Below are 24945 nucleotides of genomic sequence, written 5' to 3'. Positions count from 1 at the left end.
AAGTTTCAAGACTTTGGTGGACTGTTTTATAACTTTCATATAGATTTCTTTTCCAGTAAAAGGAAGAGTGATCATTGGCCGATCAAATTAAGCATGTAGCATTTGCCAAGCTTCTGTGTTATTTAATTTAAGAGCAAAGAACGAATCAATGTTGCAAACTGACATCACTGGTTAATCCCTTGTTTAATAATTGCCATGCAATTTTAACCCAGGATGTGTAGCAATTCATGCTTGTTGGTTATTAGCATACATTACATGACTTTGGTGATCACAGATAATTTTTTTCAACATTAAACGGTCATTGTTTTTTTGTTTGATTGGTGTTCAATGCCATACTCAAGGGTATTTCACTTATATGATGACAGATTCTCCATTTCTTTCTCCCTACTACTTAATATGATGGAAAACCGGGAGGAAACCAAGGATAAACCACCCCCGCGATAGCCGAAGTCACCTCATGTGACTCCCTCATATACCTAAGCAGGTTGATTGGGCGGTGGGTACATCGAATGAGGATGGGTACTCAGACGCGCTTACCATTAAGCCACGGCGTGGGTCCCATAAAAGTCACAATATAGCTTTCACCAGGCTTGAACCACGATATGCGCCAACTACGGAGCCCATGATATAACCAAATAGGCCATTGTAGTGCTCAGAGTTTATGCTGTGAAAGTTTTACAACCTTTCATTATCTTGCCAAAACGAAGTTTTTGCAAGATATGTTCGTCAGCTTGTATGTTTTTTTTTTTTTTTTTTTTTTTTTTTTTTTTTTTTTTCTGTAATCACGTATAAAAAATTCTGCAGAGCACAGTTATCATTGGAAATTTTTGTAACCGTGTATCAGAGGCCTATAGAGGTCCCTTTCAGTGCCCAAAATTTTAAAGTTCAAGGTCAAAGGTCAAGGTCACTTTGTCGCAAATCAGGGGAGTCGACGAAACCCTTATTTTTTGAGTAATTTTGATCGGATCGTCTTCAAACTTCATGGGAATATAGTTCCTGGTCTGGCGCTCAGCTGATTAATTTTTGGTGGCGATTGGCCTTGACCTTCATATGTTTTTTTGTTGTTTTTTTTGTTTTTGGTCTGTAATCACGTATAAATCACTCTGCAGAGCACAGTTATCATTGGAAATTTTTGTAACTTCGCATATCAGAGGCCTATAGAGGTCCCTTTCAGCGCATAAAATTTTGAAGGTCAAGGTCAAACGTCAAGGTCACTTTGTCGCAAATCAGGGTGTCGACGAAACCCTTATTTTTTGAGTAATTTTGATCGGATCGTCTTCAAACTTCATGGGAATATAGTTCATGGTCTGGCACTCAGCTGATTAATTTTTGGTGGCGATTGGCCTTGACCTTCATGGTTAGTGCCTCAGGTCAAACATATTTGACCCCAAGGTCAAATTTTCAAGTTTAAGGAACCATATCGTGTGGAACCTCAAATTGAACACCTCGATGAGTGCTTTCTGGATATGTCAAGCTTGAGACATTATGACGTCATTTGGTGACGTTATGAGGCAAAAGCATATTTTTCATGGTTACTCTGTATAACGATTCTCATTGGAATCTCTCATCTCTCGTAGGCAGATATTCCTCAAGGAGTCGCTCCTGGTGGATAGCAGCTCTGTTCACCTGAGTGTAACCTTAAAGAAGTCACATGTGGTCACCTTTTGGCAAGATACGGGTCACCCTGTTGGTGACATTGGTTTATTTTTTAGTTTCTCAACTCTGAATATTATGGTGGAACAGTTAACATGAATGAAAGGGAGATAACCAGGAGTAAAGTACTGACAACTCTGGGTTTCTACTTGTTCAGCTTTGACAACACTTGTTTTTTCATTGCACGGCTAAACTTTATACCATATAAATTATGTGACACCCCTGGTTATTTGTTAAAGTAATATTGTGAGAGGAAACCTTATGTTGCCAACTATTGGCAGGTGCAATAACCCTGAAATTTATAAAAAGTGACATCCCTGGTTTTCCCCTTGTGGTCTTCATTTAGATGTATATATATATATTTAGATGTATATATATATATATATATATATATATATATATATATATATATATATATATATATATATATATATATATATATATATATATATATATATATATATGTACGGTATGTGTATATGTATGAGATTACGCGTTAAAAAGTAAACTACCTCCAGGCTATGTCAGAACTACCTTCGAAGAAAAGAACAAGACAGTAGGCTTCAAATCATGAAATGATGTACCGGCTAAAAGAAACGAATTGTTGGGAATAAAGTCCCGGTTCATCTAGGATTCAGACCATGCTGGATCGATGAAGGAAAAGACAAAAACGAGCAGGGAACATTTCTAATAATGATTTATTAACAATGGGGTGAGGAATGTTATGTGGTACGATCAATAGATTTATTGGGGTGTGCAAGCAGAGATAGGGGAGAGAGGTGAGGTGCAGCAATAAACAAGCAACTTATGAAAGCGGACGCAGAGCAGACCTAACCCGAAAATAATAATAACGATCTTCTGCAGGCTTACTTATATAGACAGGCGTCAGGACACACACACACACACACACACACACACACACACACACACACACACACACGCACACACACACGCACACACACAGACACAGAAAACCCGATGAAGAGTAATTGAAACAAGACAGGAGAGGAGTTGAGGCTACTGTCTCTCGGTACCTTGTTATAATTGATACGCGGTATCCGAACGTGCCACCAATACGTTTGGGGGGAATGCTCCGTGGCGCGGTACTCCCCTTGATAGCTGGCGCGTTGTCTCTTGCTTCAGGTAGCTCGCGTCGAGACCGTGGGCGTGAAGGAGGGGCTTGAGTTGGGAGGGTGGAGTGCAGAGCGAGTGTACGGAGTAGGCGGAGTCGAAGACCAGCTTGAGTAGGAGGCGTGACAGAGCATAGAGAGAGAGAAGGATCCATTCGGACCTTTTTTGGCCCCACGTTGTGGGGCAGGGGGCCACCCCGAAACTTGGTGTCGTCATCCAAATTGAGCGCTCTGATTGGCCCCGACCCCCTGCGTGGCCCGGCCGCGATGGCCGGAAACCGCAGCATTCCACTTCTGGCAAGGTTACCCCGAGCCGTAAAAATGTCTTGTTCCGACCTCACAACATGATACGAATCGCCCACACCAAACTCCGCGCCATGAATCACCTTGCACGGACCCCTGGGCTCTGCCCTGACAACCGACCGAGAGTGGCGTCGGTCCCGCACACCCGCTCGGGTGCCCCGACCAGCACTGGCCAACGCGCCCGCTCCGTGTGTGCCAACATGGCCCGAGCTGGACAACATGCCTCCACCTGATCGCAGCTTCGCTGGCTGTAGAGGCGAGAAGGTAAGATGTTTCGGCGAACCCATGCACAGACAGTAAGATGTGTCCATTCGTGCCCGGCTCTGTACGATAACAAAGTGTCGTGAGCGGCGCACGGGTCTGCCTTTGAGAGCACGTTCCGTACAACATCTTCCGTTCCGATCCGCCATTACGTATGTGGCCAGCATTCCCTAGATTCTGCTCTCATGTGCGCGGGGCGAAATCCGATCGATATAATGAGTCCAGAAATGGGTTGAAAGGAACGCACCGCTTGTGCCTTGCACACTCGCATCCCGCGCAACGTGGCGTGGGGTTGCCTTTCTATTATCGGCCTCGGTACACGTTCCGTGCAGCGTGGGCATCGTGCTGGGTGCGTTTCCCATCCATTGGGTGGAAATTACCACTGTGTGTACGTTTGGCAGGCTGTGTTTTCTGCAGAGGGGTGTGGGTATAATGCCTGCTTGGCCTTTTCTGAGGACCCATCTCACAGCGAAGGGTGCACGTGGCTCAGATTTACCTCAGGAATAATCAGAAAAGAAGAGTAGGAATGACATCAGAAATGAAATCAAAAACGAATGATGTAAGCAAACCTAGCTATGAGATCCTCGCAACGCACACCGCTGTTGTCCCGCTAGACAAAAGGGTAGGGACTATCTACACGTATATTAATGGAATAACTGCCTTGGGACCACTATCTGTTGGATGCATGCGGTTCCGAGAACCGCAACAATATATATATATATATATATATATATATATATATATATATATATATATATATATATATATATATATATATATATATATATATATATATATATATATATATATATGCCTGGTGTTGGCGTAGTGGTTCGGGTAGCGGCTTGGGATCCAAAAGGTCTTGAGTTCAAGCCTCGTTGGCCGCTTGAATTAATACACACCAGGAGGTTGACTCAGCCTGTCATCCTTCAGTGGTCAGCGAAGTGAGTACCAGTGCACTGGGCCCGGTGTATGCCCCGGTTAGAATAGGTGTACCATTTCCCTGTGTGTCGTAAGAGGCGACCAGGGTTGCGTCAGAAAGGGCTTTCAGCGTAAAAACCTATGCCAAATCACTTTGCGGATCATACGGATGATCCGCTGTGGCGACCCCTTACGGGAGCAGCCGAAAGAAGATGAAGAAGATATATATATATATATATATATATATATATATATATATATATATATATATATATATATATATATATATATATATATATATATATATATATATAGATACACATCCATACATCTTTACTACAGCTTCACTCCTTTACACCCTGTGTGGCCTTCTGGACCCCATTATGCCCTTTACACCCCTTAGACGCATTAATACCCATTTAGACCCCTTTGAGATGCATTGAACGTCTTCAACCCTTTTGACACTTTTCATACCTCTTGACCTTTTTAGACTCTTTGGACAATTTCAGACCATTAGGACACTTCAGACCACTTTTTTTCTTTAGTATTTGGACCACTTTAGATATATAGACCCATTTAAGGCCCTTAAAACACTTTAGACCCCATCCATCCATCCATCCATCCATTGGGACCATACTCTGTGCAGAGCATTGGGACTGCCGAAGCAGTCTCCTTGGCTGTTGGACACAATCCTAGATGGGTCGCCACTGCGACAGCAAGCTGGCACTCATTTTGCCAACCTCAGAAGGATGACAGACAGAGTCAACCCCACCTTGTATTAATTCAACAGCAGAGTGGGATTTGAACTCAGGATCTAAGGATCCCAAGCCCACCACCCGAGCTTTAGACCCCATTTTGCCCTTTTAAGACCCTTATGCCAATTTATACCCCCTCTACACCCTTTTGAAAATCGAAAAATATTTCCCCTGAAAATAGTTTTTGACAATGTTTTCCGTGCAACATTTGCATCACATCATAAGTTGTGATGACGAATCGAAACTGATGTCCCAAAACGAAACTGATGAAGAAAAGTGAAATTGAAACTACTAATCTATGGGTCTTTTATAATGGGAAAATAGAATGAAATGCTGTGAGAAATACTGAATGGAAATTGCCAAAAGCAAAGCTGTGGGGAGTGTAGAGATAGCGGACAGGTTGGGGGCTGAAGAAGAGATGTGGAGAGGGATAGGTGCCTGTAGGTGGTCCGTTGGCATGATAAGAACTTTGGTGATCTTCCATCAGGGTCCAAAAACGTGCCCAAATTTGTTTCCCAGTCAAGCTTTCATCATATCACCCTCACTCCCAAGCAATACTTCAGAGGTACAACAAGCATGGATTGGAAATCTTCGCTGGTGGAATGGAACGAGGTTGCCAAGGTTACCCACTCCACGTACTGCAATATCTTCACACTGAATAGTTTCATTGAATTCCCGTTTCTACCAATACACGCTCATTTGAAGAGAGCCGTTGCTCATATGAGGTGAGACGTCAACTAACCCGTCAATGACAGGTACCCTGCTAGTAGGTGTAGAAATATATGCATCAGACGCACCTCCTGACTGTTATGGTGAACATCACCATGGATTATGTCTCACTCGGTAAAACCGCATACACACCCCTTTTCAAATTTTTCACCTTTTGTTGCCTTATAGCCTGGAATTAAATTTCATTAAATCAGAATTTTTCCACCTTTATTTATATATCGGAACCCACAACTTCAAAGTGAAAAAGAAATTCCACAAATTTCAGAAAATTAATTACAAAAATGGAATATCTTGGTTGGATAAGTGTCCACCCCTTCCCCCCAACCCTGAGTTAATACTTGGTGGAAGCACCTTTGACAGCAATTACAGCTCTGAGTCTGTTGGGATCGGTCTCGACCAACTTTTCACACCTTGATTTGGGCAATATTTGCCCATTCTTCTGCACAAAACTGTTCAAACTCAGTGAAATTGTGTGGGGAGCATTGGTGGACAGCAATCTTCAAGTCATGCCATAGATTTTCGATTGGATTTAGGTTTGAGCCCTGAGTGGGCCACTCAAGGTCATTTATCTTTTTTTCCTTAGCCACTTGAGTGTAGCTTTGGCTGTGTGCTTCGGGTTGTTGTCATGCTGAAAGGTGAACTTCCGTCCCAATTTCAGCTTCGTGACTGAGGGAAGCAGGTTTTCCTCTCGGATTTTTCTGATCGGCCGATATATATATATATATATATATATATATATATATATATATATATATATATATATATATATATATGTTTGTATATATACATATATATACATATATACACATATAGATATAGATATATATATATATATATATATATATATATATATATATATATATATATATATATATATATATTGTGACGGATCTGGAAACCAAAAGCATTCAACGTACAGATGGCCCAAAAGTCAGTTATGTCGTTTAGGCCTAAGTCGCATTTGGCATGGCGGCCGTAGGGTCTACACAATCTACGGCCACTCGCAATTATAGGACGGCCACAGTATTTCCACGGTGACACAATGTAGCAGTCACATATGTTTTTATTTTTCGGGGAGCCGTACAGCGTATTTAGAAATTGTGGAGACCGAAAACGTGGGTGTGCCGTACGGTCTTTGATTTGATGTCGCACGGTGACCTTAGGGCGTCCCTGCGGTGGCCATATAATTTTCAAGGTAGCCTCAAGGTGCCCACAAGGTGACCGCAGGGGGGGCCCTAAGGCAAACGTGCGGCCAGATGGACGGTAACGAGTGGGTATATATACCAGATCTTTTTTTACTGAAATAAAATATAACAGTTCGGAATATACCAGTATATATATAACTGAATATACTATATATATATATATATATATATATATATATATATATATATATATATATATATATATATATATATATATATATATCTGAATATACCAGTTCGGAGTAATGTGGTGCCCCCAGAACCCGAACGCCCCATTGTTTGAGCAAATTGGAATCCGAACAATTTTTTCGAGAAAATTTTGCCCTAAAAACCAAATACATTTTAAAAAACCGAACACAACGTGGCGTTCATGTTTGTTCACATGCGTCTCTTTATATACATGCATCAGGACACATGCGTCACATGCGTCTCTTTATATACATGTGTCAGGATAAGTCAATTTTGAAGAAGCTGAAAAACAAAGTTTCAAGACTTTGGTGGACTGTTTAATAACTGTCATATAGATTTCTTTTCCAGTAAAAGGAAGAGTGATCATTGGCCGATCAAATTAAGCATGTAGCATTTGCCAAGCTTTGCCCGCCTGTTCGAGCCGCATCTTCGCGCTTTGTTCATTCAGTTCGTCGGTCGAAGTCCTCGTGAAAGCATCTCTCGTGTGTCGATCGCTACTTTACCTCGTGTTTTCACCTTGATTTGTGCTGTTGTTTTTTTTTTACTCATCTTGTGTTTTAATTAATAACAAAAAAGCAATCCGATCACGTGGTGTGACGGACTGTCAGGCAAGGATTGAATTTCACAGCAAAACCAGTTGTACTTTGGAATATCCATGATTACGTCAGCCCGATGCGTTTGATGAAAGTGATTGTGTTTCTGCGGGCATCATGTTTGATGAGCTGCCCTGGGGGCAGCGCTCTGGGAACCCAGGACGGAGCTCGAGCCTGTGTGGACCTTTGGATGTGGTGATTGTACCAGTTTCCATACAATACACCGCCACCGAAGGTCATTTACTCATCTTATTTTACCTTAAACATGGGGAATTTCAGTTGAAAGTGTCTTGAAAGTGGGTTTTCTTGGGGTCCAGGAATGGATTAATTCACTTTCCATTATTTCTTATTGGGAAAATAGTTTTGGAATCCGAACTTTTTGCAATCCGAACAGCCTCCTGGAACGAATTAAATTGGGATTCTGGGGGCACCACTATATAGGCAAACACCTCTACTCCGATCTCTAGCATTAGCACACGGTGGACGCACGGTCGACGCAGACTGCCACGTAGGCCGTACGTAGGATGCAGGGCGGGCGTAGGGGAACCGTGCGTCGACCCTGCGTTGCCCGCAGGGAGTCACACAGACCGCAAGGCCACCGTACATTGAACACTGGGACGCCTTAGGACTACCCTACGTCAACCGTGGAAATAGTGCGGCCGCCATAATTTCTTGGGGGTTGGCAAAATTCATTTTTCATTGATAAGAGCCTACGGCAACCGCACGAATAACGCAAGCCCACCATACGCCCTACGCACGGTCGACGTGGAACACATCTACGTCACAGCTTGGCTTGTTGAATTGCTATGGCCAACGTAGAAATGAAAAAAGTTCTAACTCCGCGCTATAATTCCACAGCGACCCCTACGGCCTGTAAAAGATAGCCATACGGCGTAGGGCCACCCTGAGGCCACCTCAAAAACTCTGAGACCGCCGCACGTTTCTATCAATTCTAGGGGGGGGGGGTACGGCCGCTGTATCCTAGCCGTAGAGCAAATGTGACTTAGGCCTAAGTATGTGTGTAGTCAGATCCCTTTCCTTTTGTCTTGTGGGAGAATCAAACACGTGCGTTGTGATTTCTTTTTAGTTTGGTTATTAAATCTTTACATCCAACGAACCCTCCAACAAGCCATCTAACAACCATCACATCTGCATGACCCCTCGGCCCTCATGATCCACCACCAACCAGCTGCCTTCTCGCACCCTGACGTGCCAAGGCAAGATCTCGCGATTCCGGTTTCTCGGCTTCTACAGATGTTGTAACTTTTTCACGATGACTTTTTGCAATGTTGATACTGTTACTCATCAAGTATAAACCCGTGTGGAAGAGTTTCTGGGGTTTCCCGGCAGGGGCCAAGGCCCCGCCCCGGAAAGGTATGCCGTGGGACCCTGTCCAATCAAAGGCGGACAGCAAGGTGTGTTCACCAAGGCCCCTCCCCACTGAGGGAGGTCCATAAAATTCCTGAGTTATGCGTCCATAAAATTCCTAAATGCGTTAAGTATTGCTTTGTGTCTTCATTTTCTGCAAATAAAACTTGTTAGAAATGTTCCCAGTCCATTTCCGTCCCTTCTTGAATTGGTCCAGCATGGTTCGGATCTGAGTTTAGGCGGGGTTTTATTCCCGATAATCCGTTCATTCCAGCTGGCACGGCTTTGGCAGTTTCCGCTCGGCTGCACCCGAACAGGAGTTGGAAGTCGGTAGTTAGAACTCTACCGCAGTCGGTAGAGTGACCCCGTTCGAGCAAGATGTGCCGAGGGCGTGGTTTCCCCGGTAGTCGAAATCGCGTAGTTAATTTGGTAAATTGCTTATAGACAAATAGACCCTACGCTACGCGGTTGAGATATTGGCGACCACGGTCAGTTAAATAACCCGCCGGCTCGCGGAGTAATCCGAGCGATGGCCTACAATTCCGGGGAGTTTGGTGGGAGACGACGCAAACCTCCCCCACCGAGTGGTCGTTCTCGCCACCGACCCCTGCCCACAATATATTTATATATATATATATATATATATATATATATATATATATATATATATATATATATATATATATATATATATATATATATACATTCATACATACATACTAAACATGGCCTTTATTATCCTGGATATTTTGACACCAAATTCCAAATTTAGCTATACAGTTCTATAATTAGTAGATTTATTGACAAATGTCTGAATGGCATCTTTTGCAGAATATCTCATTACAGGTTTAAAAAAAATCATTTTAGAAAGCGTCACCCAGGCTGGTTGTGACAGGTAAAGGTCATGCATAAACCCTGCCATCGGTGACGACTTGTCACATGTAGGTATCCCTGATGATCTTCAGAGCCCTTAATGAGATTATTTACCTACTTTATGCCAATGTGGAAGGAAATTTTGTATTTTATGTCTAAAACTCTGATAATACACGATGGTCCACCAATCCACGAAAATTGTACACTGATGTTATCCCAAATTATATTTCTGTATTTTTCTTTTTCCGTTTTTTTTTTTTTGTTGGTTTTTGTTTTTGTGCCAACATATCCGGCTTTTACATCATCCCAACTCGCGTTCTGTTTTGTTATTTATCCGTCTGAATGGGTTCTTAACGACGACAAATTTGGCTCAGCAAGATGTGTGCACTGTTTATTTTTGGCAATACTTGCAGCAAGCCACTGGTATCCAGGGAATGGCTAATCTGGCAAAATATAGCAAAAATATCATTAGCGTAACTTTTATCATACTGGGAGCAGCATGTACAGGCTGTTCAACACAGGCTACTTTGCCAGATATAAATAATCAATACTGCTTGTGTGATTGTCATGTACCCAACGCAACAGAATCCTTGCCACAAATATCCGGAGCTGAGTCGACAGGAAGGCATTGTGTAAAATGCCACCAAAAGGAAAGGATTGTGATTCTTCATCGGATCCATCAAATCCGAAAGCCTCTTAAACTTCCCAATGCAATCAAAAGTTTTTTTGAAAGAATATCCCCAAATTCCAGGCCTTGAGTCTCAGGATTTCCTGCAAACACTGCAGTGATTGTCGCACTTTACTTTTCAAATACTCATTCTGAGATTTTCAACATCAAATGGCAGTTGGAAAAATAACGAGAGTTGAATTTTCCACCTCAGATAATGGCTTTCTATGAAGGGTTAACCCAGGAGTATGGCACAGAGGTAGCACACATACCTTTGAGCTGTCTCATCAGGATTCAATTGTTGGTCTGACTGCAAGCTCAGATTGATGCATTGCAGGCAGATTCACCATTCCTCAACCGAATGGTAAGCCGGGGATTTGTCTCGATGGATTAGTTGGTGGACATTAAATATCCAACTTTGTCTCACAAAGAGCAGGCGAGTTATCGCCGGAACCCTGAACAAAATAAAATTACAACCTGGCCACCTGGTTTGTGAAAGACTTGGGACAAACAGTTTCCTTACCTAACTCATCAATGTGTGAATCATTTGGTTGTGGAAAAAGTAGTAGTCGTAGTAGTAGTAGTGGACATGGTGCTGCAACAATTAAACATCCCTCAGGAAGGTGTTAAGCTTGGGACTTGTCTGCTTCCACTTATTAGTGGATGTTAATAATCGTGGTGTCTTTTAATGAAGACTTGACGAGTTATCGCTTGCTTTCTGGCCAGATTCCAAATACTGATAGTTCTTGTCGTAGTAGTTGTAGTCGTAGTGGTGTGTGATCTGGAATTTGTATATTTCATTGACTTGGAATACCCTCTCCCACCAGGTGGTGCTGTGCCATCCATCTTACAATACGGTACTATACTATCTTGCTATAATGCACCAAATGTCCGTCCGTCCGTCCGTCCGTCTGTTCCCAGGTACCGCAAAAACGGCTGAACCCATCGCAACCATTTTTTGGGTGTGTAATCCTGGGACCCCTTGGAGTGAAATAAGCATAACATGACCCCCTTGACGGCTCCCATAGGGAGCAGGTGCTTCTCGTCTTACTATAATTCACTGTCTGTCCGTCTGTCTGTTCCCAGGTACCGCAAAAACGACTGAACCGATCGCAACCATTTTTTGGGTGTGTAATCCTGGGACCCCTTGGAGTGAAATAGGCATAAATATAATAACATGACCCCCTTGACTGCTCCCGTGGGGAGCGGGTGCTTCTGGTATGTTTAATTCGAGTGAATTGGGTCCTCCCTTCCCCCACCCTAAACCTCTGAGAGTATGATTTTTTTTTTTAACCTCCTGAAACCCTGCTCTGCACACCCCGAATACAACCATCAGTTTTCCCTTATTTCCATCCGGTGGTTCAGGAGTGTGTAGAAGTCAAACCAACAAAAACGAACAAACCGGATCAGACACTTTCTTGAGTTATACTGTCGTAAACGTGAGGAGGTTTAAAAGTTCTCGACATAAAATTGATGTGAAACTTGTTTCATTTGTACTTTAGGCCAAAAGCAATTGTCGCCCCCTTGCCCCACCGCCTCCCCATCCATGTGTGTGTGTGTAAACTCGTTCTCACGCATGTACATTGTATTTGTGCAAGTACGTTCTTGGAGTACACAAGGCTTCAGATGAAGGCTTTCACAATTCAATTGTGTTGGTGTATTTGTTTCAAATGATGTATTCATTAAAATTACACACACACACACACACACACACACACACACACACACACACACACACACACACACCTTCATCATGTAGTGTTGATTTTAATATGTGCAATACTGTACTGTACATGTTTTCAGAAACTTTTTCCCAACTTGTAAATATCAATATCGACTTTAAACATAATTGCATGAAAGTTCAAGATGGGCACAAAAAGTAACCGTGATCATTATTAACATGTTAATTACATGTTGCTTGAACGAAATAATCTTTATTTTGGGATCGGAAATTTCATGCAAGTTGTTTAACTTTTTAGATGTCTTGAATAATTCGTTTGCATCAGGGGCAAACGACCATGTTCATTATATAAAGTGAGGGGGGGTGTCGGGGAAGGGGGGGGTTAAACAACCCCCAAGAACATTTTGAAAAGTTGTTCCTTTTTCACAACGTCATTAAAATGGCTTCAAACTTTGAGCCTTTATTTTTTTTGGAAAAAAAGTAGCGATGCAAGTGGGAATCACTTCCAAGGAATGTGTGCAAGTGGCCTACACTGAACAGTAGAATGGTGGACAGACCGGTGGCACGTACCCTTCAAAGTGCCAGACCACGAGACTCCATGTGCGTTGTGGGTTCGGAGCTCATGACCGCCAATGGATCAGTATGCGTGTGGAGCCTGTGTTTCCCAGCACGTGAAGTTCAGTCGTCCGTTAAACCGACTCGTGGTCATGAGGATGTGAAGGCCATAAAAACTGATCATCGCCATGATAAATCGGTAAGTCTACATTCTGAAAAACATTTTTAAAGTATGACATCCGATGTGAATACCTGGTGCTTTGTGGGGTTTTGTGGGGGGTGTGGGGTGTGGGTGTGGGTGTAGGTACAGCACCTTGCTGTGTATTCAGTTTCAGTGTGCTAAAAGCTGTGTCAGTGTTTGTGGCTGTTCTGATACTACCTCCTGTGCAATGAAAATATACATGATACAATGCATGAGCAGTTCATGCTCCGTGCTGTGCAGTGGATGTGCGCCTGTGGTTATTTACCGTTATTACCACCGAATAATAGATTTTCTTTTTTTCCTTTTTCCAGGATCTCAAGTTTGGGAATTCACAGGATGTTCACTTTGTGGATTCATCGGAGACATCGTAGAGCAGCCTATCAGGTTGTCAGATCCGGTTTGTCGTTACAAATCAAGATCGAACTCCGCCATGGATGCTGTGTGGGCTTCAAATATGCCAATAGCCGATTACGTTTCTCGTATTTACTTAAACTTATACTTAGAGACCCCTGTGCCTCACAGCGCTTAAGACAAAACAGTATTTGCCACTGAACACGGTCTTGGGCAATCTCCAGGAAGATCCTCCAGGTCAAGTTGTTCCCTGTAAGGTCATGTTTCACAATCCTCTTAAAGGTCATTGGTTGGCTCTCAGCTTTTCTTCTTCCTTCAAGTTCCCAGACGAGGTCTGTCATGTCGTACAAGCTTTTTTGAAGGCAAAGAGAATGCCCAAGCCAACACAACCATCTTCAACTTACGATTGAACTCGCATTCTGTTTTCTCATCTCTCTAATCTTTTTCATGACTCGTATGATAATGCCAATGAGTGCCAAGAATATTTCTTCAGCATCTGATATTGAAAACATGGAATTTCCTTTTGCTTGTCTTCTTCAGTTGCCACTAGTGTAAGTAGAATATTGCGATTCCGTAACGTTAGTTTGAGATTGACTCCAAACTTCCTTGTTTTCCATACAGTTGACAAAGTTCTGAAAGCCGTGATCGCTTTACCTACCCTACTGGTTATTCCTCATTCTCACGTCCTACTCATTCAACACTTTCAAGATATCAAAACGAATCTACTTCTTCAACAAATGCTTAATTCGCTCATCTTGAACTCCTCAATTCCTTACCCCCAACCCTCCCTCCTGCTACTGACTTGCACTGTTCATAGACGCTGCATAAAAATTACAACAAAACAAAGAAAATAATCACGTCACTTGCCTCATTGCATTGCGTGCTGCACAAGCACCGTATTTAAACCTAACACGAGAATCCCATAAACCAAGGCAACCTTTTAATGAACACAAACAGAACGAGAATGGCACTCGGAAGAGCGCGCACCTCCACCAGGCGAAACAGTTCACATTTTGTATGCCACTGATGGGTCGGATCTGGATTCGGATCTTCAACAAAATCCAATTGGCTTCTTCTTATCACCAAACCGACTGATCCACCTAGTTTTGTCATAATCCGTCCGCAACCTTTTGAGATATTGTGCTATATATCGTTTCTGCCCCATTTCTCAATGGTGAAGAATTGCTGAAGAAATTCTGGTGTCCGGATCCAGATCCTCATTGAAATATAATCAATTTGTCCTTGTCACACACCCAATCTGTCCACCAAGTTTCATCTGAATCCGTCCATAACTTTTTGAGATATCCTGCTCACAGACAAACAGACAGACAAATGAAAAAGCACTTATAGAGTGACAACTTGGCAAAACAGCACAAAGTGGAATGGCACTCGGGAGAACGCATACCTCTGCCAGGTGGAAGAGTTCACGTTTTGTATCCCACTGACGGGGGCTGGATCGGAACCAAAATCCAATCCGCTTGTTCTTGTCACCTATTCAACCCATCCACCTTGTTTTGTCAAAACTCGTCCACAACTTTTTGAGATAGAGTGATATATTTAGTTTTTGGTCCTCTCTATCAATTTTAGAAATTAGGCCTGTGTTGACTTTTTCACCTTAAAATTAATTGGTCATTGAATTCAGCGACCTGACATGAAAATGCTCTTCAAATTTCACCTCAATCGGATGAAAATTGAGGATTTCTAAAATTTGGCCCAAACTGGCCTTTTGGCCTATTTTGACCTTTTGGCCTATGTTTACCTCAAAATTAATAGGTGTTTGAATTCAGTGACCTGATGTGCAAATTTTCTTCAAATTTCAAGTTAATTGGATTAAAATTGATGATTTTAGAAATTTGGCCTATGCTGACCTTTTGGTCTATGTTGACCTTTTCGACAATGGTGATCACAAAAGTAATAGGTGGTTGAATTCAGTGACCTGATATGTAAATCCTTTTCAAATTTCAACTCAATTGTATGAAAATTGAGGATTTTGAAAATTTGGCCTATTGGCCTATGTAGACCTTTTCGGTCGACCGAATTTTATGAAACTTCAATGCGTGACCGTCGCAGGGTCAGTGACATTAATCTCTGAAAATTTCAGAGTGATCGGTCGAGCAGATTGGGTTGGAGGTGAGCGGACAGACAGACAAACAAACAAACAAACAAACAGACAAACAAACAGAGGTGATGAACATACTCGTCAAAATGTTGTTTTTTTTATTTTTGGCCAAGTCACAAATGCGTGAGAACATAACCTCCGTCCACCTTCAGTGGTGGAGGTGATGAACGATGGAAAGCAAAATTAATTCTAAATACGGGTGTAATCCCCTTTTTGCACACACAACCTGCCAGAAACAAAATCTGTATATTTCTACCTCACCGTGTTGTGCATACCACATATGCAATGTATTCCACTTCAACGTGATATTAAATATATATATATATATATATATATATATATATATATATATATATATATATATATATATATATATATATATATATATATATATTCAAGCTCGTGTGTGCAAACATGTTCTCTCCTGCATACATTTATTGTCTGGGGTAGGTTTGATTTTTCTTTGTGTAAACAATAAACCACTGGCTTTGGCTTTCTCAATTGACTGACTCAGCCACTTGGTTTTCATGAACTTGTGACTCGGGTTTATTTTGTATTCACCTGGCGAGAAATGGTCGGCACGTCCACGGGAGTGTTGTTTGATTTCGTCTGTTGCATCGGATGCTCGGGATATCTGATTCGCAGACCAAACATGCATGTGCATCGAGCCTCTTGATGAACTCCAAGGCCAAACGTTACGACCATTTGGGCAAATTGATCATCGTCCAAAACAGTATATTTGAGTCCAAAACCGTATATTTTGAGTATATGTGAGTCCAAAACGGTATATTTTGAGTATATAGAGTCCAAAACGGTATACTGTATTTTGAGTATATTTGAGTCCAAAGCGGTATATTTTGAGTATATTTGAATCCAAAACGGTATATTTTGAGTATATTTGAATCCAAAGCGTTATATTTTGAGTATATTTTAGTCCAAAGCGTTATATTTTAAGTATATTTGAGTCCAAAACTGTATATTTTGAGTATATTTGAGTCCAAAACGGTATATTTTGAGTATATTTGAGTCCAAAACAGTATATTTTGAGTATATTTGAGTCCAAAACGGTATATTTTGAGTATATTTGAATCCAAAACGGTATATTTTGAGTATATTTGAATCCAAAGCGTTATATTTTGAGTATATTTTAGTCCAAAGCGTTATATTTTAAGTATATTTGAGTCCAAAACTGTATATTTTGAGTATATTTGAGTCCAAAACGGTATATTTTGAGTATATTTGAATCCAAAACGGTATATTTTGAGTATATTTGAGTCCAAAACGGTATATTTTGAGTATATTTGAATCCAAAACGGTATATTTTGAGTATATTTGAATCCAAAACGGTATATTTTGAGTATATTTGAATCCAAAGCGTTATATTTTGAGTATATTTGAATCCAAAGCGTTATATTTTGAGTATATTTTAGTCCAAAGCGTTATATTTTAAGTATATTTGAGTCCAAAACTGTATATTTTGAGTATATTTGAATCTAAAACGGTATATTTTGAGCTCATTAATTTCTCTTCTGCTTCGGCGTATACTTGCCTCTGACCTGTCTAGCCTCGGTTCAAATCTCGGCCCGGCTATAAAATGTCATCCTGGTGTTTCACATGCGGCATGAGGCATCAGTACTTGCACCGTCCATCGGACGGACGTTAAGGAGGAGGACCTGTTTGCCAGCACTGGACGTTGGTGGATGTTAAAGATCCCTCGGCGTCTTTAGCAAAGAGGTAACGAGTTATCACCTGTACCATGATCCAATTATAAATACCTGTCCCTACAGATGTGGACTCTGCCTTGGAGTGGTGACCTGTCCAGGATTGGTTCTAGTTCAGATACGTTTATCGGCCACATTGCGTTTGAAATCTTCTGTTGAGAGAACACAAGACACAGACCCTTAGCCGAATGACCAATTTTGACCAATGATCAACACTCCCCTTGCCTAGTGTATCTGTCACAGGTATACTCTCCTCTCTCCCCTGTTACGATCCCATCACAACTCCCTCTTCCTTTCTTCTCCCCGATCACCAACTCACCTGCTGTTGAAGTGGGGTGAACCAGAGGGAGGAGAGGGATAGTAAGAAATTTCGGAATAAGAGTCTAAATTTTTCAATACAGTACTTAAGATAGCCTCTTAATGTTCCCATCTGAACCTCTGCCTCCATGAGAAGAACCCAGTTTAAAATCCCATATATCGTTTTGTCCATTGTCTGCTGATATCCTTCTAATTGATGTCAAAAGCACACTGATGTTTACTAATGTCCGTGTCCTACATACAATTTATATACAAGCTTCACGATGATCAGCCGAAGATTAATGTTCAAATTGATGTATATCATTGTCATTTGGAGAATGTTACACACAATGCACTCTGTCATGTGGTACGAAGACCATTGATTCATGGGTTTGGGTTTTCTCAGTGCCTGGATTACAGAGCTGGGTTTACTCAGAGCCTGGATTACAGAGCTGGGTTTACTCGGTGCCTGGATTACAGAGCTGGGTTTACTCGGTGCCTGGATTACAGAGCTGGGTTTACTCGGTGCCTGGATTACAGAGCTGGGTTTACTCAGTGCCTGGATTACAGAGCTGGGTTTACTCGGTGCCTGGATTACAGAGCTGGGTTTACTCAGTGCCTGTATTGCAGAACTGGGTTTACTCATCATCATATGATCGAGCGTACTCGGGCATTTTGCCTCTCGATGGCAGAAATAATCTACAGTGGTTGCCAGTCCTCTTGTAGATCGCGGTGTTCGCTTGAACCCTTCTCCCCCCTAAGGCGGAGTGCACTTCATACCGTTCTGCCAAGTATATTCGCAGTCGCTAATTCGTGCCTCATCTATCCGCTGCCATAGATGATTTTCTGACGTTGAATGACTCAAATATCCCCGCAAGCTGGTACTCAATTTGCCGACCTCAGAAGGATGACAGGCTGAGTCAACCCCCTGGTGTGTATTAATTCAGTGGCCAACGGGGCTTGAACTCAGGACCCTTGGATCCCAAACCGCTGTAATCCAGGCACTGAGGAAACCCAGCTCTGTAATCCAGGCACTGAGTAAACCCAGCTCTGTAATCCAGGCACTGAGGGTTGCCAAACTGAGGGTTCTTGGAATTTGCAAGGAGGTGATTTGTGTTCTACATTCTACAGCGTTCAAGTATTTAATTTAATTTCAATAAAATTAAGTTTTTTAAAAGTTTGATAAATATATTAATTCTAGAATTTACGTCGATTGACAGTGTCTCTTACACCACCCTATCGAACACGTTCCATTAGTTATTTGTGCCTGTTGTTTGTGTCCTTTATAACATCCTTAAAAACAGTGTTTCCTGCTTGGAATGATTTTCAATTTTGTTTGACTCCCAGGTAGGCAGACAGAATTTAAAAATATTTATCTCTCTGCACGTGTGCGATCGGGACGAATTCAGTGGCAAAGTACTGTTAAACTGCAGCTTTGTTTTCCGATTCATCTTCCGATTTGTGTTCAAAATATAACATTCACTTTAGATAAGTTGTTCCTCGATCATAATCTCACGTTTGTTGACGGACAGACGGATGGACGGATATGAACCAATTGCTTAACCCCGCTTTTCGCAACACATGCATGGGGCAAATATTCTTGTCCTTCGCCAGCTTGTGTCGCATCGATTCATGTAAAATACACCAATGTTTACCCAATGTCCACATCCTGCAGATGATTTATCTACAGCAGTGTTTCTCAACCTTTTTTGTCTAACGCCCCACTTTGATTTTCAAAAAAATCATACGCCCCACCATGATTGGAGACACTACAGTATATACTACATATGTATCTAAAAGGCAAAGCTGTGAAAGCGATCATATATTGATTCATTAATTCTGAATCCTCATGCCCCACTAAAATATTGCCACGCCCCACCTTGAGAAACACTGATCTACAAGCTCCACCATCAGCCTGAGATCATTGAATTTAAAAGAGGAAATAAAGAAGCAGATTCCAAGTGCTGCCCGTTTTGTTCCAGCTTAAGTGTTGGAACGATGTTTATCAACAGGAAAGTCACGTGATCGAAGTGATTCACGAGTACCCGGGTGGTTGCACTAATGAGACGAGCTAATTTTGCCAAACATGTTTAACCCGTGGCCATCGCACCGCCCATTTGCATCCCAATGAAGCTTTTAGTGTCACATCTGTGTCGAGATGTTTTCATTTACATTTGGGTGAGTCAAATGAAGGGAATTATTTCAAGGTGCATTTAGGAGGGAATTATCCGGCATTACGCCTGCCATTGCATTTCATTGCAACTAAGAAAAAAAGATCACATATTACTTCATTTGTTGAGAATGAACAAATTGTGTGTGTGTGTGTGTGTGTGTTGGTGTAGCATACCAATTTTACAAATAGTGTTGTGACATTCATTACAACGTGGCAGAAGGTGCAAAAACCGCACTCTCATATTTTGAAAGCACGGCCAAAATTATGCGAAGGGTGGGGTACTTCAGCACGTCTGTTACGAAATGGATGAACCTGACGTGTGGTGCAAAGGTAATGCACTTAGCTGTCTAGTTTGGCCTTTGATTACCGAGCCAGTATTGAACTGTTGGATTAGTGCTTCGCAGTATTGTCCCTTGATGGACGTTAAACTGGGTGTCCTGTCTCCAGCAATAGTTGATAGACGTGTAAGATCCCACGGTGTTCTTGCAATGATTAGGCGAGCTACTTCCTGCAATCTGAACAAGTTCCAAATGTCTGCCCACACCAAATACAGGGGAAGCCAGGCTTGGTGAGCTGATTTGTGAGCTGGTTTGTGAAACAGTTGGCCCAAATACCCCACCCCCAACTAATCACACAAGAAGTTGGAATTAGTTGGGACCGCTAAAGTAGTAGATATGAAATTGGAAATTGAGGAAGACAACACTTAAGGTGACTCTAATCTTGTGATTGGAGGGGGAGGGAGGAGGGGGCGGTGTCAGTGGTGTAAGAGTCCACCATAAAAAAATTGGAATGAAATGTGAATGTGTGAGTGATGGAGTCAGTGGGAAGGTGCTTCAGGTGAGTTGCTTTCCAGTATTGTCCATTGAATCGATACTGTCCATATTTCTGGAATGAAACAAAAGCAAATAGAAGGTCACTCCATGGAGCGCATACCTCCGACACACAATGCCTGATCCACGAGAACATATCTGGCCCAATACATTTTTGAAATATCATGCAACACGGTACTATATCGTTTTTGGTCCCATCTCTCAATGGTGAAGAATCACATTGAAAATTCAATAATTCTCGTATCCAGATCCGGATTTGGATCTTCACCAAAATCGAATCAATTTGTCCTTGCCACACACCCAACCTGCCTACAAAATTTTGTCCGAATCCGTCCGCAACTTTTTTGATATATATATATATATATATATATATATATATATATATATATATATATATATATATATATATATATATATATATATATATATATATATATATATATATATATATATATATATATATATATATATATATATATATATATATATATATATATATATATATATATATATATATATATATATATATATATACATATATTTATACATATATACATATATTTATACGTATATACATATATTTATACGTATATACATATATTTATACGTATATACATATATTTATACATATATATATATATATATATATATATATATATATATATATATATATATATATATATATATATACACACACACACACACACACACACACACACACACACACAGTGGGGAGAACAAGTATTTGATACATTGCCGATTTTGCAGGTTTTCCCACTTACAAAGCACGTTGAGATCTGTAATTTTTATCATCGGTCCACTTCAACTGTGAAAGACAGAATCTAAAAGAAAAATCCTAAAAATCACATTGTATGATTTTCAAATAATTTATTTGCATTTTATTGCATGAAATAAGTATTTGATCACCTACCAACCAGGAAGAATTCCGGCTCTCACAGATTTGTTAGTTTTGTCTTTAAGAAGCCCTCCCATTCTCCACTCATTACCTGTATTAACTGCACCTGTTTGAACTCGTTATCTGCATAAAAGACAGCTGTCCACACTCAATCAATCAGACTCCAACCTCTCCACAATGGGCAAGACCAGAGAGTTGTCTAAGGACATCAGGGACAAAATTGTAGACTTGCACAAGGCTGGGATGGGCGACAGGACAATAGGCAAGCAGCTTGGTGAGAATGCAACAACTGTTGGCGCAATTATTAGAAAATGGAAGAAGTTCAAGATAACAGTCAATCTCCCTCGGTCTGGGGCTCCATGCAAGATTTCACCTAGTGGAGCCTCAATGATCATGAGAAAGGTGAGGGATCAGCCCAGAACTACATAGCCGGACCTGGTCAATGACCTGAAGAGATCTGGGACCACAGTATCAAAGAAAACCATAAGTAACACACTACGCCGTCATGGAGTAAAATCCTGCAGCGCACGCAAGGTCCCTCTGCTCAAGCCAGCGCATGTCCAGGCCCGTCTGAAGTTTGCCAATGACCATCTGGATGATCCAGAGGAGGAATGGGAGAAAGTCATGTGGTCTGATGAGACCAAAATAGAGCTTTTTGGTTCAAACTCCACTCGCCGTGTTTGGAGGAAGAAGAAGGATGAGTACAACCCCAAGAACACCATCCCAACCGTGAAGCATGGAGGTGGAAACATCATTCTTTGGGGATGCTTTTCTGCAAAGGGGACAGGACAACTGTACCGTATTGAGGGGAGGATGGTTGGGGCCATGTATCGCGAGATCTTTTCCAACAACCTCCTTCCCTCAACAAGAGCATTGAAGATGGGGCGTGGCTGGGTCTTCCAGCATGACAACGACCCGAAACACACAGCCAGGGCCAATAAGGAGTGGCTCTGTAAGAAGCATCTCAAGGTCCTGGAGTGACCTAGCCGGTCTCCAGACCTGAACCCAATAGAAAATCTTTGGAGGGAGCTGAAAGTCTGTGTTGCCCAGCGACAGCCCCGAAACCTGAAGGATCTGGAGAAGATCTGTATGGAGGAGTGGGCCAAAATCCCTGCTGCAGTCTGTGCAAACCTGGTTAAGAACTACAGGAAACGTCTGATCTCTGTAATTGCAAACAAAGGTTTCTGTACCAAATATTAAGTTCTGTTTTTCTGATGTATCAAATACTTATTTCATGCAATAAAATGCAAATTAATTATTTTAAAATCATACAATGTGATTTTCAGGATTTTTGTTTTAGATTCCGTCTTTCACAGTTGAAGTGTACCTATGATAAAAACTACAGACCTCTACGTGCTTTGTAAGTGGGGAAAACCTGCAAAATCAACAGTGTATCAAAAACTTGTTCTCCCCACTGTATATATATAATATATATATATATATATATATATATATATATATATATATATATATATATATATATATATATATATATATATATATATATATATATATATATATATATATATATATATATATATATATATACAGATAAATAATTCTTTTTAAAAATTCTGTTAAATTTCATTTTATTTTGTTCATTGTTGATGTCCTGAAAGCTCCAAATGGAACCCAATGTGAAGTAAGGCGGAATAAGTGAAATGGACATGGATGCCTCTTTCCTTATTGTATAAAGTGGAAGCGATAGCTCCATCTTAAAAAAAATGATTGCTTCATTCAATTGCGTTGTCATTATATTCTTCATACATCTTTGAATGTCTGGATTTGAGTTGGGTCGAGTGGATTACTCGTTATTTAGCACCGAGCACCGTAATGTGCTTCACATCATTTCACAAAGAAACAAATTATAAGTGCTGCACATTTTGTACTCCACTTTTACAAAATATGTTCTTGCAAATCAGGTGGAGAGAAAATTGACAAAGAAGAGGTCTTCAAAGTTTATCTGGATATGTTTGCTTTATTTTCAGTGATAACTTCCATCAAGAGATAATAAATGTGTAACTTTCTTCTCGACTCCATCATGATTTTATATTCGAGCTCGAATTTTTTTTTTAAACACTTCTGTGATTTCTTGTTATTCTACGGGACACGTTGTGCTTTTTTTTTTCCAGCGGCTGACTCTACGTCACGTAAACAGCAACCAATGTTTGGACAAGGCTGTGGAGCAGGACCGACAAGTTCCCACTGTGCAAGAATGCAACGGAAGCCGATCGCAGCAGTGGATTTTGCGCAACATGACGGTGCCTTCTAGTTTTTAACCGTCCAATTGCGGTTTCCCCTCTGCCACCTGTCATTGCCTTCCCATCCTGGCACAAACGAACTCCGTGTTCGCTCGAGGAGGACTTGAGACTATTTGATGAAGATCTGACCCAAGTTTCTTGGTCCTTATGGGATGGGTCCCACGTATAGTGGAAAGAGCTTGTGTTGTGCATCATTCAAAAGCAACATCAATGTTTACAGGTGTGACTACTTATATATTTTTTAATCCCACGAGGACGCTCTTACATATTGGTTGTGAAGAATATGTTAAAACCACTTCAAGTTTAAATACGCTTCAAACGAGTAGCAATTTTTCAAGCATTTATTTCATAACAGTTTGGTTTATGCAGTCATTTACAAGGAATGTACGTTTTGTACGTAAATTTGGAAATTCGGTGCAGTGGTTCCTTTTGGATAAACTGACATTGAGCGCTATTTTTTTTTTGACCTTGTATGTATTCTCATCAGAGCAGTATCTGCTTATAGTAAAGTATTTGAGTTCTTTATTATTATTTTTTTTCTTTTTCTTTTTTGTTCGTAGAGCATAAAAAAACACGTCTTGCATTTTCAAAAGGAAATTTGTTTTTTGTCGAATACAAGTTGATTGACCCTTTCATTTCAGATTTTCTTATAGCCGTGCAACAAAACACCAAACGTAGCATCACAGCACAAATCGAGGTATCCGGAATGAAGCTGTTGTGGGGAATAAGTTGGTTTCTCCAGTTGAGAATGGAAGGTTTTTAATTCCTCTGTCTTTTGGGATCTGTAAAAGACCTAGAATTGTGTGACTTTTGCTGTTTCAATGTAGCAGTTTTGCTTTTGTTTTTGTTTTTGTTTTTTTGCATCACAGCAAATGAGACTTTGAAAGGCTTGGAATTAGGATTGTCTGAATATCATGTCTGTATATTTTGTGATGGAGATTAAACTGGAGATATTTATTAATTTTTTTCTTTCTTTCTTTCTGTGTTTTCCTCATCAGAATGTCAAAAAAGTTGGAATTTTTATTTGCTGCTCATCGCATTTCTCTTGTGTACCCTCCCTCACATTCACAAAACCTTTTTCTTCAAGCAAATCTTACTTCTGAATGACGATAATAATAGCTATGATGGTGAACGTGATGCGGTGTCTTTATTTTCAAGGAAGACTAAATGGCAGGGAATAAAAGTTAATTGG

General features: G+C 40.9%; 1 protein-coding gene across 3 annotated transcripts in view; it reads left to right on the top strand.

Moving 5' to 3' along the window:
• The window catches only part of LOC147029406 (polypeptide N-acetylgalactosaminyltransferase 1), a 472683-nt gene extending 447969 nt beyond the window's left edge, over nucleotides 1-24714 (top strand). For all 3 annotated transcript variants that reach the window (XM_085872448.1, XM_085872449.1, XM_085872450.1), the window contains one exon: nucleotides 23625-24714. In XM_085872448.1, coding sequence (XP_085728574.1) covers nucleotides 23625-23771 — 147 coding nt within the window. In that variant the 3' untranslated portion in view covers nucleotides 23772-24714. The remainder of the gene's footprint in view (nucleotides 1-23624) is intronic.
• The last annotated feature ends 231 nt before the right edge of the window (nucleotides 24715-24945 follow it).

Source organism: Eptatretus burgeri, chromosome 3 (genome assembly GCF_056783735.1).
Source record: "Eptatretus burgeri isolate ZD-2024b chromosome 3, Ebu_testis_v1, whole genome shotgun sequence".
Taxonomy (NCBI): domain Eukaryota; kingdom Metazoa; phylum Chordata; class Myxini; order Myxiniformes; family Myxinidae; genus Eptatretus; species Eptatretus burgeri.
The sequence above is the reverse complement of the archived record's forward strand: the minus strand, read 5'-3'. Positions and strand labels throughout refer to the sequence as shown.